At 37.0% G+C, this 16,751-nt stretch overlaps 1 protein-coding gene across 1 annotated transcript in view; it reads left to right on the plus strand.

The window, feature by feature from the left end:
- WDFY3 (WD repeat and FYVE domain containing 3) overlaps positions 1–16,751 on the plus strand; it is a 243,909-nt gene that overhangs the window by 136,986 nt on the left and 90,172 nt on the right. Inside the window, 8 exon segments of the mRNA XM_028505686.2 lie at positions 1,056–1,156; positions 1,327–1,545; positions 5,817–5,998; positions 6,784–7,015; positions 8,554–8,714; positions 11,232–11,343; positions 13,079–13,269; positions 14,345–14,497. Of these exon segments, the coding sequence (XP_028361487.2) occupies positions 1,056–1,156; positions 1,327–1,545; positions 5,817–5,998; positions 6,784–7,015; positions 8,554–8,714; positions 11,232–11,343; positions 13,079–13,269; positions 14,345–14,497 (1,351 nt within the window).

Here is a 16,751-nt window from a genome sequence, read left to right on the forward strand (position 1 = left end):
TTATTTGACCATGTTATTTTAAGATTTTTAGATTTACTTATTATACCAAGTAAATATATATGGTATTAAAATCATTAACCTAAAGCCCAAAGTTCAGATCTATTTTGTAAATTTTATTTTTGTAAATAAAGTTTTACTGTAGTGTAGCCAACTCATTTATGTATGTATTTTCAATTGTTTTCATGCTAGACTGGCAGAGTAGGGTAGTTGTGAAAGAGACTGTCTGGTCTGCAGAGTATAAAATATTTATGGTCTGGCCCTCTCGAGAAAATGTTTGCCAACCTCTGATTTAGTATAATAAATGTATAGATAATATGCAAATTAAAATCTAGGTAGAAGCTCTTTGGGTGTTATATCATCATCCTTTCCTCAAAATACCTAGGTTTTAGTCTCTTATGCATTAATAATATCCAATGACTCTCACATCCAGTGGGTGAATACTTTCAAGTGGCAGAAAAGGCAATAGTAGCAGAAGCAACAATAAGTAAACTATAGAGAATATAGAAGAGTTTATAAAGTCTGTCTTCTTGAAATGGACACACATACTAATAGAATAGATCTTTGTCCAGTTATTTGTGGGATTCTTATACATTGATCTAAAATGATAAATTATCTTTTAAGAAGATTGTAATGGGTTATTTAACAGTGTATTAAAATATATTTGGGAATAGGCAAAATGAACCACAACAGTGGCAACAGAAGAGAGTGACTCCCTGGACAGAGACACAAGAGAATTTTTCTCCAGTAATGAAATTGTTCAGTGTCTTGAACAGGGGTATATATTGGCACCTTTACCATATGCAATTTATACTTGTTTTTTTTATAAAGTTTAAATGAAAAATGATGCTGTTGAAGATTTTTAAAGTGTATCTTTCCATGCTCTCACATAATTAAAAGAAGGGAAGAAGTTTGTTAGGCATGCAGATTTATTCCCTAATCTGTTATCCCTAGGTACTCCTTAAATAATGGCAGTTTATTTCATTGTGGTAAGTGCATAGTGATAACACACGAAAAAACAGTTGAACTCTAATATGTACATCATCTTTTTGTAATAGCTGCCTGTTCCTGCCCAGTTTGGCCCCTCATAACGCCCCTACAAACAGTGCTGTTACAACAGGCCTTACGGATGGGGCTGTGGTCAGTGGCATTGGTTCTGGTAAGTATTACTTCCTTTGTTTTTAAGAATGTTGTTTTTTGGGGTTTTTTTTTCCAGTAGATTACGTTGTAGTTCAAGTTGATTGCTTTTAATGTTTGTTTGTTTGTTTTTAACTGTAAACATGAGTCAACACAAACTCTTTCACTGTTATTTTCATATTTTTATTTTAGGTGAAAGATTCTTTCCCCCTCCATCTGGCTTAAGCTACTCCAGCTGGTTTTGTATTGAACACTTTAGTTCTCCTCCAAATAACCATCCTGTCAGACTTCTGACAGTTGTGCGTCGAGCAAATTCTTCTGAGCAGCATTATGTGTGCCTTGCCATAGTTCTATCAGCAAAAGACCGATCTCTGATTGTTTCCACCAAAGAGGAACTGCTCCAAAGCTATGGTCAGTATCTGTCTTTTTCTCATTGCTTCTTGTGATCATTAAAAGTATTAAAATTCATTAAAATATTCATTTTTAAGGCTCATCTGGTAATTCTTTTCCAATTTAAATTATGGAACAGGTTATATGAAATTTTGAACGTATTGTTTACCAGTGAATTTTAAGGCACTTATAAAAGAGACTTAGAAAAACAGTGGAGAGAATCTCCCTTTTCTGGTGTAGCTCAGTGAATTGAGCGCTGGCCTGCAAACCAAAGGGTCTCTGGTTCAGCTCCCAGTCAGGGTACATGTCTAGGTTGCAGGTCAGGACCCCAGTAGGGGGCACACTACAGGCAACCACACATTGGTGTTTCTCTCCCTCTCTTTCTCCTTCCCTTCACTCTAAAAATAAATAAATAAAATCTTAAAAAAAAAACAATGGAGAGAATCCTTAATATAAGGATTCATCTCTACTTGCCAAGAAATCACAGCTTTTGCTAGGGAAAGCAGGTTGCTTGTTTGGTATTTTTTTTTTAAAGATCGGTTCTCAATTATCTGGTCTTCATAGATTTTTAATTCTTCATTTTTATCTGTCTACCTTACAAGAACTATAAGGTCCTGCATACAGTGCTATATTACCTTGGTAATCTAGGCCACCCTGCCTCCTAAAGCAGTGCCTAGCACAGGTTAGGCCCATAAGTGTTATTTAAATATACAAATGAATGGACAAGAAGAAAGAAAAAGAAAAAAAATATGGATGGCTATATAGACTTCTGGCCAAGGTGGAGGTAGAGGTAGATACACTGTGCCCTCTCGCACAACCAAAAGAAAGACAACACACTAAAAAACAAAAAACAACCAGAACTGACAGAAAATTGAACTGTATGGAAGTCTGACAACCAAGGAGTTAAAGAAGGAACATTCACCAAGACTGGTAGGAGAGGTGGAGATAGGCAGTCAGGGCGGAGAGGACTCACAGCAAGGCAGCAGCTGGAGGACCAGCTCGGACAAGGTGATAGCTGGCGGAGCAGGCAGTCCTACACTTGGGTGCAGATAAACCAGGAGGAACAACTGGGGAACGAGACAGACTACAGAACCCAGGGTTCCAGAATGAGGAAACAAGCTTCAAAACCTCTGATAGTAAAACCCTGTGGAAGTTGAGGTGGCGGGAGAAGCTCCTAGCCTCACAGGAGAATTCATTGGAGAGACCCACAGGGTCCTAGAATGTACACAAACCCACCTACCCAGGAATCAGCATCAGAATGGCCCAATTTGATTGTGGGTAGCAGGGGAAGTGAATGAAAGCTGGCAGAGAGCAGACCAAGTGGCACTGTTTCCTCTCAGACCCTACTCCCACTGACAGTGTCACAACACAGCAACGTGACATGCCCCGCCCTGATGAACACCTAAGGCTCTGCCCTTTACTACGTAACAGGTGTGTTAAGACCAAAAAAAAATGGCCCAAATGAAAGAACAGATTAAAGTTCCACAAAAATACAACTAAGCAGCAAAGAGATAGCCAGCATATCAGATGCACAGTTCAAAATACTGGTAATCAGGATGCTCACAAAATTGGTTAAGTATGGTCACAAAATAGAGGAAAAAGTGAAGACTAGGCAAAGTGAAATAAAGAAAATATGCAGGGAGCCAACAGTTGACGGGAGGGACACTGAGACTCAAATCAGTGGTTTGAAGCAAAAGGAAGACAGAAATATTCAACCAGAACAGAATGAAGAAACAAGAATTCAAAAAATGAGGAGAGGCATAGGAACCTCCAGGACAACTTTAAATATCCCAACATCCTAATCATAGGGGTGCCAGAAGGGGAAGAAGAAGAGCATGAGATTGAAAACTGATTTGAAAACATAATGAAGGAGAACTTCCCAATCTGGCAAAGGAAATAGACATCCAGGAAGCTCAAGAGTCCCAAAGAAGTTGGACCCAAGGAAACATACACCAAGACACATTGTAATTACATTACCCAAGATTAAAGATAGGAGACAATCTTAAAAGCAGCAAGAGAATAGGAGACAGATATGTACAAAGGAGTTCCCATTAGACTATCAGTTGGTTTCTCAAAAGAAACCTTTTAGACAAGAAGGGGCTGGAAAGACATATTCAAAGTCATCAAGAGCAGGGACCTACATCCAAGATTGCTCTATCCAGCAAAGCTATCATTTAGAATGGAAGGGCAGATAAAGTGTTCCCCAGATAAGGTCAAGTTAAAGGAGTTCATCAGCACCAAACCTTTATTATATGAAGTGTTAAAGGGACTTATCTAAGAAAAAAGTAAAAAATATGAACAGTAAAATGACAACAAACTCACAAGTATTAATAACCAAACCTAAAAAAACAAAACAAAACTAAGCAAACAACTAGAACAGGAACAGAATCAGGTAATAAGGATCACATGGAGGGTTATTGGTGGGGGCATTGGAGGGGGAGAGAGTGGGAAAAGGTATAGGGAATACGTAGCATAGATGGTAGGTAGAAAATAGACAGGGGGAGGTTAAGAATTGTATAGGAAATATAGAGGCCAAAACTTATATATATGACCCATGGACATGAACTAAAGCAGGGGGTATGCAGTTGGGAGGGGTTGTGGAAGGAGGAGGGGAAAATTGGACAACTAATAGCATAATGAATAAAACATTTTCAAAAATATGGATAGCTATAAGGGGAGAGATGTGAAAAATACATGAATGATTTGGAAAAATTGTAAAATTTAATGGAAAAATTAAAGAGTAGACATAGGGATATTTCAGTAAACCAGGAAAATGTTTTCTCACTCTGTTGTATTTTCATTAAATGTAAATTACAAGACTTCTGTAGTCCATATATTGCTAGAAATTATAACAACATGTATATTAGTTATACATATCATCTTACTACTACCAGGATCCACCCTCTGAACAGCTGTGGCCCTTTGAGATGCCTAGATAGTTAAGAGTTGTGAGAAACCAGTTGGCTCACCAAGACATCCTGATACCACTGAATGCTGGATATGTCTTAGTTTAAGCCTGAGTCAGAATATCAAAGAGCAGGGACCTACATCCAAGATTGCTCTATCCAGCAAAGCTGTTATTTAGAATGGAACTGAGAAAATTTTTATTAGTAATATTTTCTACAGTCTGTTAAATAGGGGTGGGAGAGGGAAGGGTTCCTGGTTTTGTCTATACTTTTGGCCTTTTGTTTTTTTCTGCATCCTTTGGTGTATCCAATTAGACCTTTCAAGGCTGTTTGACCCTGATTTTTACCTACTTTATTTAATTCTGTTCCTATATTAGGTCACCTACAGAGAAGATTGTCTTTTTACTAGTCTTAACTCATCAACAGATATATATTCTGAATTGTTTTTAAAATATAATCTTGGCATTTTAACATATGCAGATATTTTAAGATTAAAAAATAGAAATTAGTATTTTTATGCATATAATTCAAACTTTTCATTTCCAGTATATTTACTTGTATGTGCCACTTATACTGAAAAATGATGGGTCTTCTCTAAGTTACATGGTTATGGATTCGCCCTTTTACAAAAAAAAATTTTTGAGGGGCAATGAGTTTTTAACATCTGGATTTTCAGTGTTACCCTGCCCCTTCTTGAATAGTTAGGAAAGGTAAATTAAGTTTAGTTAACTTAACATTACAACTAAATTAATAATAACCCATTATTTCCTAGCATGATCTGGCAACATGCTGGGTAGCTCAGGGAAGCCAGATTGGAGTCAGGAAGTGATTGCAGAATGTTAGCAAATCACCAGAATTATCTGGAGAAGCAGGAAACTTGGATAAACAAATACTTTTCCATTCCATATCACCTTCTTACTACCAACTGTTGTCAGGTGAGGGTCAGGACTGTACAGGCATAAGCGAAGAACAGACAGTTGCCCCCTGGTATCACTGAGCAGTGCATATAGCAAGAATCACATATTTAATTTTCTTGGTTCTTTTTCTCATCAATGCTATAAATAAATGTATGTCAAAGTACAATTTAGAAAGACCTTTTTTAACAGACAATAAGTAATAATGGACTAGTCTCTTTTTGTTTAATTTTATTTATTTTTATTTTACATACTATTGTTTGGTTATAACTACATGTATTTTGAGCAGAAGAAAGCAAAAGTATATCCCAGGTTTTACTTTTCACTGCAGGTAAAATTACTGAACAGATAGGGTATTTTCATTTACACCATCATCATATTATCCTAACATAAAGTCAGGGTCTACAGATGATGAATTGTTACAATAAGGATGATGAGGTGTTTTTTTTTTTAATTTCCTCCTTTGTTTTAGTTGATGATTTTAGTGAAGAATCCTCTTTTTATGAGATTCTCCCATGCTGTGCTCGCTTTCGATGTGGAGAACTTATAGTCGAGGGGCAGTGGCACCACCTGGTCCTGGTGATGAGCAAAGGCATGCTGAAAAACAGCACCGCAGCCCTCTACCTTGATGGACAGCTCGTTAGCACTGTGAAGGTAAGCATGCCTGTGCTTAGAAATCTCAACCTGCTTTACAAGGAAGTAGAGGGTGTGTTTGTGGGTGTGTACATATGTGTGTTTGCAGGGGTATTTTTTAAATTGTCTTCATTTTAACTTGACCTTCAGTACCCATTCAGACAATATGTTAGAGGCATGCGGCTAGCTAGTTCGTATCACTTTATTAGAGAAGAATGAAAAGGAGGGGTTACAAAATAGCCAAGAATTAGTGAATGTGTCAGTGATTGAGCCAGGCTGCAAAGTGCTTTTTTACAATAGAGAAACCAGTTGAAGCATACCTAAATAAACTGGGAATACACTATTTTTTGTCACTTCATTGTTTTTATTTTATGCAGTCCAGTAGATAAGAGCTGGAGTTGTTTTTATTCATCTTTGCTTTCAGATCACCCAGCTTAGTCCCTATTAATAATAATAGGTATTATTGTATGTTGAATGAATGAGTATATAAATACTACTTTAGATAGCTATACTGAAGTAGTCAGGAGAGAGGCAAGAGCTGAAGTAACCAGTAACAGTATCCCTTTTGAATATCGCCCTTTGTAGCATTATTTAGTTTATCTGTATTAGAGAGTTGAGTGACACATTTCCAACTTCCACGTCAGGTTCCAGAATATTGGTCTGCCCTTGTGTTTCTTGACCCAACTGCTTTTGTACATTTATAAGGTTGTATGACCTTGAGATAATGAAAATACCAAAAATGCTTATTTTCCTGGGGGAGAATTTTTTTTGTCATAGCTTACACATTGGCTTTTGTTTCTTTCTAGCTTCATTATGTTCACAGTACTCCTGGGGGTTCAGGCTCTGCTAATCCACCTGTGGTCAGCACAGTCTATGGGTACATTGGTACTCCACCTGCCCAGCGCCAAATTGCTGCACTGGTTTGGCGCCTAGGACCCACGCATTTTTTGGAAGAAGTTTTACCTTCTTCAAGTGTTACCACCATTTATGAGCTAGGACCAAATTATGTTGGAAGCTTTCAGGCTGTATGTATGCCATGTGAGTAACTTTGTTTCCTTCTTAAAGTTGTATAAAACTGAACTCCTACAGTGTAGATGGATGAATTAAGTGCATGTGTGTTGTATATAAGGTTATACATTGTTTCTCTAAAAAGAATAAAAGGGACCTTCTCTTCCACATTTCTAACATGATGCTGTTGACCACTCACTCCTCTTCAATAGTGTTCTCCTCTACCAGTCACAGTGTACTTTCCTGGTTTTTATTTTTCCTACCTAATCACTAATTTTCCAGTTTCTCTTATTGATTCTAAGATGTTGGTGTACATTCTCATTTGAGAGTCTAACCTCAGCCTTCTATTTTCTGTAATTTCTCCTATTACATGAAACAGTTTAAAGTGTACCCAGAAAACACACCCATATATTCTTTAGGTTTGAGCAGTTAACATCAGTTTTTCTCATCCCTTTATTCCAGCTGTTCACTTCTTGTTATCCTTTCTCCCAAAAAGAATTTAAAATCAAAGGAACTGATGTGAAGCTAGAGTTCCTTTGTAGTATTCTTTTCAAATAATGTCTTCCATCCCCTTTTTCTCATTCTACCAAAGTTCTCAGAAGTTAGAATAAGTATATTGTAAATGGTAATAACCCTATGGCTAAGTAATTTGTCTTTCACTCATGCCCTTGATTTAGATAGCACTATAGTAGCTAACACTTACGGAGCACTTAATATGTGCCAGGTAAGTTAATACGCATGAAGGACATAGCTGTTCTGAGCCTTTCACATTCATCTCCTCAAAATACTGGGAGTTAGGTGCTGTTGTTATCATTCCTGTTTTATATAGATGAGGATACTGAGGCATGGGAATATATAGTTCACACTGCTTTTTTTGTTCAATCCTCACCTGAGGATTGATTTTTAGAGCAAGAGCTAGGAAGAGAGAGAAAATGGAAAGAGAGAGTGAAAAACACATTGATGTAAGAGAGAAACATCGATTGGTTGCATCCCATATATACCGCTGCTGGGATTGAACCTGTAACAACCTTTTGGTGTACAGGACGACACTTGAATCAACAGAAGCACCCAACCAGGGCTGTCACACAGCTTTTAAGTGATGTAGCAGAGATTCAGACTTGGGCCATACAGCTCCAAAACTTGTGTTCTCAATATACTGCTATGCTGTATAAGAACACAGAGAGGCATAAATCAGGGTTCTCAATGGGGAGGAAGCCTAGCACTACAGAGCTCTTGGGCATTACACTCATCTTAATTCTCGTTTCCTTTGAAACTAGGGGAAGTGTTTTGTGATTTGTTTTGTACCAATTAAAACTCTTCCTTTATACTATGCTATATGTTAAGCATATTTTCAGAGTAAAACTTGGAGTATAAGCTCTGTGGCTATGTGATTTTCTAGTTAAAGAAATAAATGAAGAGCTGAAAATTAAATAAAAGTTTTCCAGTTTAGCTCGGTTCCATTTTAGAAGCGGATTTAAAAATAAAAATAAATATTTTTTTATATTTAAAAATAAAAATAAATACTTATTAGAATAATGATTTTGAAAAGGTTTATTTTCCTTTTAAAGGTAAAGATGCAAAATCCGAAGGCATAGTCCCATCTCCTGTGGTGTTAGTACCAGAGGAGAAGGTGTCATTTGGCCTCTATGCACTCTCTGTGTCTTCCCTAACGGTGGCAAGAATCCGGAAGGTGTACAACAAATTGGACAGCAAAGCCATTGCTAAGCAGGTAAGTAGAATGATTTCCCAGTAAGCTGTGCCTGATTCTGGAGAGATGTTCCAGAACTTCATGACGAGTCCCACCCAAGGATGAGGGGATGCTGAAAACAGTGCCTTTCATGTATTGTTTGTATTTGGTTTCTTTGGCTTTGAGTTTAAGCCAAAACATGTTTAGATACTAGCTTAATTTGGGAAAGTAAGAATAGTCTTCTAACTGCATGGTTTATATTCTTATGTTCTTATTGGTTATTTGAGAAATTGAACTTAGAAAACTAAAGAACACAATTGCTATTTCTAAGACTACAACTTAAGGTTTTTCTGGATCACCTACTATGTGCATTATTTTGTTCAGAACACAGCAGTGGATAAAAAGAAGAGTCCTGCCTTTATGGTTTTTACATTCTCATGGGAGAGACAATAATAACTAAAGAAATTACTTAATGATAGAGTATGTTAGAAGGAAAAGAGTGCTATGCAGAAAAACAAAGAAGGGAAGGAATAAGAAATAAGATTATAGTTTTAAATAGGATGGCCAGGGCAGGCCTCACGGAGACGCGAAATTTGAACAGATTTGGAAAAAGATGAGGCAGCATGCAGTGAGAATATGGGTAATGGATATAATGTAAGTGTAGGGTGGGGATGTAGTGTGTTCCAGAAATACAAATGCTAATGCCATGAGGAAAGTGGATGCCTAGCACAGAGGCCCAGGTGACTAGAGATAGTGAAAATAGGCATGGGCAGCAGGGAAGGAACTCAAAGAGGTAGTGAGGATTCTGTTGTTTAGAATGTATAGGCACTTGTGAAGGTGTTGGCTTTAACTGAGTGAGGTAGAAAGCATTGTAGGGTTCCAGACACAGGAATGAAATGTTACAACTTTTAAACCAGGATTACTATGACTTCTATTGAGAATAAATTGAAGGGAGACAAAGATAGAAGCAGGGAGACCAGTTTTGAGGCCAGTGCAATAATAATTTATGTGGGAGGTGATGGTGGTCAGAACTGGGGTGATAGCAGTAGCCATGAGCAGATCTGAGGTATATTTTGAAGATCAAGCTTAGACTTTTTTATGCTAGATTGGCTCTTAATTGTGAGAGGAGAGGAGTTAAGGATAACTCCAAGGTTTTTTGCTCTAACAATGAGGAAGATGGAGTCATTTTTTCTGATTTGGAGAAAACTACAGGAAGAGTAATTTGGGAATAGGAGGGGATATTGAAGATTGTATTTTGGAAAAGTTTGAGAAGCATATCAAACATCTTAAAGGACATTGGACACATAGGAATCTGGAACTGAGGGGAGGGGCTTGAGTGTCCTGGATATTCATAGATGCTGTTCAAAGCCATGAGACTAGGTACATTTGCCAAAGTGCAGATGTAGACAGAAGAGAGGAAAGGTTTTCAGAGTGAGACCTGGATATTCCTGTGTTATGGAGTTGGAGAGTTGAAGAAGAACCAGCCAAGAAAACTAAAGAGTAGCAGCCAGCAAAAAAGGAGGAAAACTTAGGAGGACTGATCATTGGATTTCATAAGCTGGGTTTTCTCAGTGTGTGTGCTTCACCAGCTGTTCTGGTTGATAAGGGGAGATAAAGCCCAAAGGGAAGGGAATCAAGGCAGGGATTTGGGAACAGTAGTTATTGACAACTCTTGTGTTGAGGTTTGTGTGTGAATATATTTACCATCTTCTAAGGAACACAAACAGTGCATAAATTTAGTTCTACAGGTACCAATAAAATTAAAGTCTTAGGATTGCATTTGCTTGAAAGCACATTGTGTATGTGCATGTCTTGGATAATTTATGTGACGTTTACTTGGATATGGAGTAAAGCTAATTATGTTCACTTATCAGAAATACTGTGCAGCAGCAGTAAGTGATCAGAACCTTTAAACCACAATTGAGTTTCATTCAAAAAGACCCCTGAAGCTGTGTTTCCCAAGACCCCCTCACCATCTTCTCAGTAGCTAAGTTTCTGTGAATTGACACACTTTTGAAAGTATTTGCACATTAAAAGAAAGAATGCTTATGTTTTTAAGAGGAGAGAGAGAATATGTATTATCATTCATTTCTTTTTTTTTTCCAATCAAAATGTTCATATTGAAATCCTGCTGTTTGCAACATCATGGATGGACCTAGAGGGTATCATGCTAAGTGAACTAAGTCAGAGGGAGAAAGACAAATACCACATTATTTTACTTATATGTTGAGTTTTTTTAAAGTCAAAACAAATGAATAAACAAAACAAAAACAGACTCATAGAGACAAGAACAAACTGATGTTTGCTGCCTGGGTCGGGAGGGTGAATAAAAAAGGTGAGGGAGAATATAGTCATTAATAGTGTGGTGACTTTGCACCATGACAGATGGCTATTAGATTTAGTGTAGTGAGCTATCATAAGTTATATAAACGTCGAGTCATTGTTGTATACCTGAAACTAAATATAGCATTGTGTGTCAGCTGTACTTAAGTTTAAATTTTAAAAATGTTCAGACTGTTCTTCTATAGTTATATTTCCTTTTCCTTTCCCATTCTCCAGTTAGGCATTTCCTCCCATGAAAACGCCACTCCTGTCAAGCTGATACACAATTCAGCAGGGCATCTTAATGGGCCTGCACGGACAATTGGAGCTACTCTGATTGGATACTTGGGTGAGTAATGACCTTTATTGTTCCAAACTGCTTTATTTACCTTCAAATCTGCGTTCACTTTCCTCACTTAAGGGGTGATTCATCTCTACAGTGCTGACCTATACTGTTTTTGCAATAGTTAGACACTAATGTAATTATCTTAAACTCCAGTCTGCTTAAAAAAATTGTAACCTCTATAAAATCCCATTAACTTTTCCTCTCTTATCAGCACTGATGAGCACTGACTACATAGTTCTGTATAATTTGAAGGTAAATGTAATAAGTACATTTAGAGACAGATATTGATGGTCGTTCCAAGATTTGGTGCAGCCATGGTAGCGCCCATGAGTGCTTCTGTTATTTGGAAATGAGCTAGAAGTAAGAGCTTCAGAGTGAAAACACTGAGAATCCAACTCTAATAAAAATCAGAACTGGTAGGAATTCTGCAGAGCCTTGTACCTGATGTCTGCTTAAAAAGAGTTGGTTATTCTTTGGTTAGATAGTGTCTTGAGACATAATCCAATCACGCCTTCCAAAATTCAAAGCCAGTGATTATACATTTTAATGTGCACATCAGTTCATAATATTGGTTCCTTTTTAGGTTAACAAGAACAGTTAATGAGCTAGTGTTATGCGGGCCAGAATCCTACCTGTTTAGCAATCCTTATGAAATTTTATTGTCCCAATGATGTGCACGTAACTTTGTTTTTCTTTTCTGATCATGTTATACTGGTAGAACAGTTTCCTTTATGCTGAAGTACATGGTGGTTTCTTTATCACATCAGCAAATCCTTACTGAGCTCTGCTCCATGTCCTTTGCAGAATGACAGCAGTACTATGGTACAGCAGAAAGAGCAGTGATGGAAGAGTTCAAAGATTAAGGTTCCAGCCCCTGCTCTATCAGTGTCTGGCATTATGCCAGGCATTTGTGTTCTGCAGACCTCAGTTTTCATACCTACAAACTAGTAATTCAGGCCCTGTTTACCCTAGAAGGTAGTTTTCAAAACCCAGTGCTATAGGTATGAAAGTACTGTGAATACTGCAAAGCACATGGAAATATAAAATGCATATTAGTTTTATTTTTAAAAATCTCAATCTTGATCAGACAGCAAACAACATTCAAACAGTGACTTTCTAAAAAAATGTTAGGAATGTAGATGTGAAATTTTTTTTAATTGACAAAAAGTTAGTTCCAGTGCTGTTTCCTCACAATTATGCTCTTCTGGGATCACTGTTAGACACTGCTTGGATTATATAACTGGGAGAAGCCCTGAGCGATGGTCAGTAATGTGCTTCGCATGGCTTATCTGTAGAGAATACATCATCCTTGCAAGGATGGCCTCTCTATCCCATTGCCCAGTTCACAGAGTTAAAGTGCTTTGTTCCCCTCAAGTTTATTCCCCAACAGTTCCTTGTGAGGCATTCTTACTTTTCTCAGAAATGCATTCCCAACACGTCTGTGCTTTTGAGTCTTAGGTTTACCAACACCACGTAGAAACATTTGTGCTTTCTCTCAAACCCAGCTCCTCTCTACTTGCTCCTTCACTCCCACTCTTCTCTGAGAGTGTAAGTGTTCGTTTATTGCCTTCTCCCAAATTCTACCATGAAGGTTTTTTTAGAATTTTTATTTTAGGATTGAATAGTTGTTTTTTTTTAAGTATCATTTATAATTAATTAAATTTTCTTAAGATGACTTATTCAGTTCTTGTTTAATTGGGGATTTTGTTTTAATTATTTTTCACTGTCTTTTAATCAGGAGTAAGAACATTTGTCCCTAAGCCTGTTGCCACTACTTTGCAGTACATTGGTGGAGCTGCAGCCATCCTGGGCCTGGTGGCCATGGCTTCTGATGTGGAAGGGCTCTATGCAGCCGTCAAGGCCCTGGTTTGTGTGGTCAAGAGTAACCCACTAGCCAGCAAGGAAATGGAAAGAATCAAGGGCTACCAGGTTTGTAACCATAAAGCTTTTCTTTCACTTTACTTTTCATACAAATAAAATCTAATTTTTATTACTCTTATTTTTTCAAACTCTTAAAGAATTATGTTACCAAGTAACCTTTAAAAGTTAGTAATTTTTATTAAATGAGTATATGAATTGTTTTCTTTATTGTGGTTTATCCTTGTTCTCCTGTCTCATCAAATCCCACTCAACCTTTGTAATAGGCCATGATATTTCACTATAACTTTGATATATTTGAATGTATTTTCAGAACAATGGTTTGGTAGTTTGGAATTATTTTTCTTTATGGAAATAAGAATAAAATTAAATAGGGTCATACTACCACCTGCCCTAGAGACTGCCAGATCAGTAATAGATCCAGAGCTCTCCCCATTTTCCTTATTTTGCCCCCACACCCAGTCATCTTTTACCCCCAGTCCCTCACTTACCTAGAGGAGTTGAGAGCCCCCGTGTAATAGGTGTGCCAATGCTAGTCTTGGATTAAAAATATGCAATGTTCATATATCCATGATTGCTAATAAGTTTAAGCAGCAAGTTACTTATAAGAAGAGAAACAGGTATTTGGAGAAGATTAAATCCCTCTGGTGTAAATGAAGTACAAATGCCTTCTCTAGCTTTAGCCAATAGGTGATTGGGAGCGGATGAACTATTTATTACATGGGTTTTCTGTGGATTTAATCACACCGTTTTGATAAGTGTTTTGTTTTGTAAAACTCTTATAATAATTCATTGCAGCATTGTTTATCATAAAAAAATAGGAACAACCTAAATGTTGCAGTAGTATTAGAATGACTAATAATACTGTAACCATTCCATATAACAACATATTCAACCTTTTAAAACTGTAATTATGAAAACTATGTTACAAAAGAAAAAATTCTTTTGCTACAACATTATGTACAAAAAATAGAAAACTATACATATGATGACAACAACAGTTTAAAAATTTATAAGTAGATTAAAAGGGTTTATGTAAAAGTGGATATATGTATATTGATGTGTATGTTTATGTATATATAGTATGATTGATTGATAACAAGCATTTGGTATTGCTTTCTTTTAGTTGCTGGCAATGCTGCTTAAGAAGAAACGTTCCCTTCTTAACAGCCATATTCTTCATCTAACTTTTTCCTTGGTGGGAACTGTTGACAGTGGACATGAGACCTCCATCATTCCCAATTCAACTGCTTTCCAGGACCTACTTTGTGATTTTGAAGTATGTACCTAAATACTGACTGCTAATGTATAATCAGTGAACCCATTTCTTATTCTGTATATTGACAGAGTTAACTATTAAACAGTTTTGTCCCTTAGATGTGTTCTATAATTTTATGATTCTCATGTTAATATCATTAGTAAAATATGAAAAATGGGGTAGTGATGGGATTCCTTCTCCCCGAGGAGATTCAGTTTTACAATCAGTATAGAAGTGAAATGGGGATGTGAGGGCGATCTGGCTGCGACATCTGTCACCCCATTGATCGCCAGGGTTGATTCGGCTGATCTGGCTGGCTAGGCCGGTGCCCCCTTCTCCCTCACCGATCCACGTGCGTCCCTCCCGAAGCTGCGCGCTCGGTCGAAGAGGACGACCTTCCCAACTAGAGGAGAAGTGAAATGGCACAACACACAGACCTAACTTGAGCTAATGTGCTGCTTCCTCTGGCATTACAAAAGGCAGACATATTTTCATCAAATAATTCTGATAGAAACTTTTCCTTAAAAAATAGGACCTAGTTGTAGAATTTTGGTTAATAGTAGCTCCATAGTGAAACATCATTCATTTTGCCAAAGTAACAGGTTTTTATTTCTGCTGTCTTATCATAAACCACTTCTACCCTGTCTTCTCAAAGCAACACTTAATCTTGCCATATCCTTTGTCAATTAAGTTCTTATTATTCCCAGCATTGTTTATTCCCATCACTATATATTTTATAAGTACAGGGTGGAGCAAAACTAGGTTTACAGTTGTGAGTATGTGAAACAGTTTATTCTTGTATTATTTGTTAACTATTGTATAATTTTCTATAGGAACAATTGTAAACCTATTTTTGCCCCTCTTGTATATATATGTATTTCCCCCCATGAGACAATAGGCTTTGTGAGTGCAGAGATCATATCTAGTTTCTCTTCTTTATATTCCTACCATCCAGAATGGTATCTCGTACTTAATATTGGCTAACTATAGTGTCTAGGCCCTAACTCTTCTTTCTCATACTATCTGTAAGCTCTGTCTTGACAGTTATTTTGAATCCTTCACAAGAAGGCTGTGTGCCCTAATTGCTTTGCTGAAACTTTACTTTGAAAGCTTGTAGCGGCCTGGCCTTTGTACTCTGTACAATGGACTCAGTTCTCAGTACGCACAGCTCTAGGTACATGTGACGCAGCCTGTTTCCCTCTTCTTGAATTTCCTAGTTCTTTTGCTCCTTTTCAGGTATCACTATCCTGGTTCTAATTTTTCTCACTACTTTCCCCACAATTGCATGGCATGAAAATTTTATTATTTTAGATAAAAGTGTCCAATTTCACACCCTTATTTTTTCTGTTATTTGTTGTTTTTCTTTCCTTTAGATTCTCACCCAGTTCTGCAGCCTCATCTCTAGTTATTTCTCAAATCTAAGTCTGTAGTTTGACATCTGAATGCCAGAGTTATTTCTGACTTCCTGCTCAACATTTTTATTTTTATGTCCCAGCAACACCTTAACATCCTTCCCTAAATTAATTCTTCCCTCTAACTTCTGTTTCTATTATTAACAGCACCATTCCCCCAGTCACAGAGGCCTGAAATTGAAAAATCAGCTTCTTGCTTCCTCACTGTTTATAAACAGTTCAATATCAAGTTGTATAAATTCTACTTCTATATTTTATATAGTCCACCATTTTTGTTTCTACTGTTATTAACTAATCTAGGTCCTAATCAATTCTCCTTATCTCACATCTGTTGCTTTCCCTTTCCTCATTCCATCCTATATTTTTTTATCTCATTTTTTCTAAGACATAATTATATCAGTTATTTAAATAAAAACTTTCAGTGATTTCTCCTTCCTACACAATTAAGTATACATTTCTCAGCCTGACCCTCAAAGTTCTGAAAACAAACCTCTTATTCTTTCAACAAATGTCTGTTGAGCGTCTTTGAACTAGGCATTGTATTGGGTACTAAGGATGTAAAAATAGAGTTCATGCCTCAAGGCATTTAGTCCATTAGAAAAGAAACACAAATCAATAAACAATTAACAACTTGTGAAACAGACAAAGCTATGCAGAAAGAAGTATGGGACAGCTAAGGCGCCCCGCTTAACCAAGTTTAGCTTTGTTTTTATCTAGTAACTGACATTTAAATCACGGATTATCTTTAGTTTCAGATTTTTTATTAAAATCTATTACGTAAACATCAGAACTTCAGGTGCTTGACAGATGTTGGCTTTCTTTATATTACCTTGCCCACTTTTGGGCTTTATATCGCATTCCTA

Source organism: Phyllostomus discolor, chromosome 1 (assembly GCF_004126475.2).
Source record: "Phyllostomus discolor isolate MPI-MPIP mPhyDis1 chromosome 1, mPhyDis1.pri.v3, whole genome shotgun sequence".
Taxonomy (NCBI): Eukaryota; Metazoa; Chordata; class Mammalia; order Chiroptera; family Phyllostomidae; genus Phyllostomus; species Phyllostomus discolor.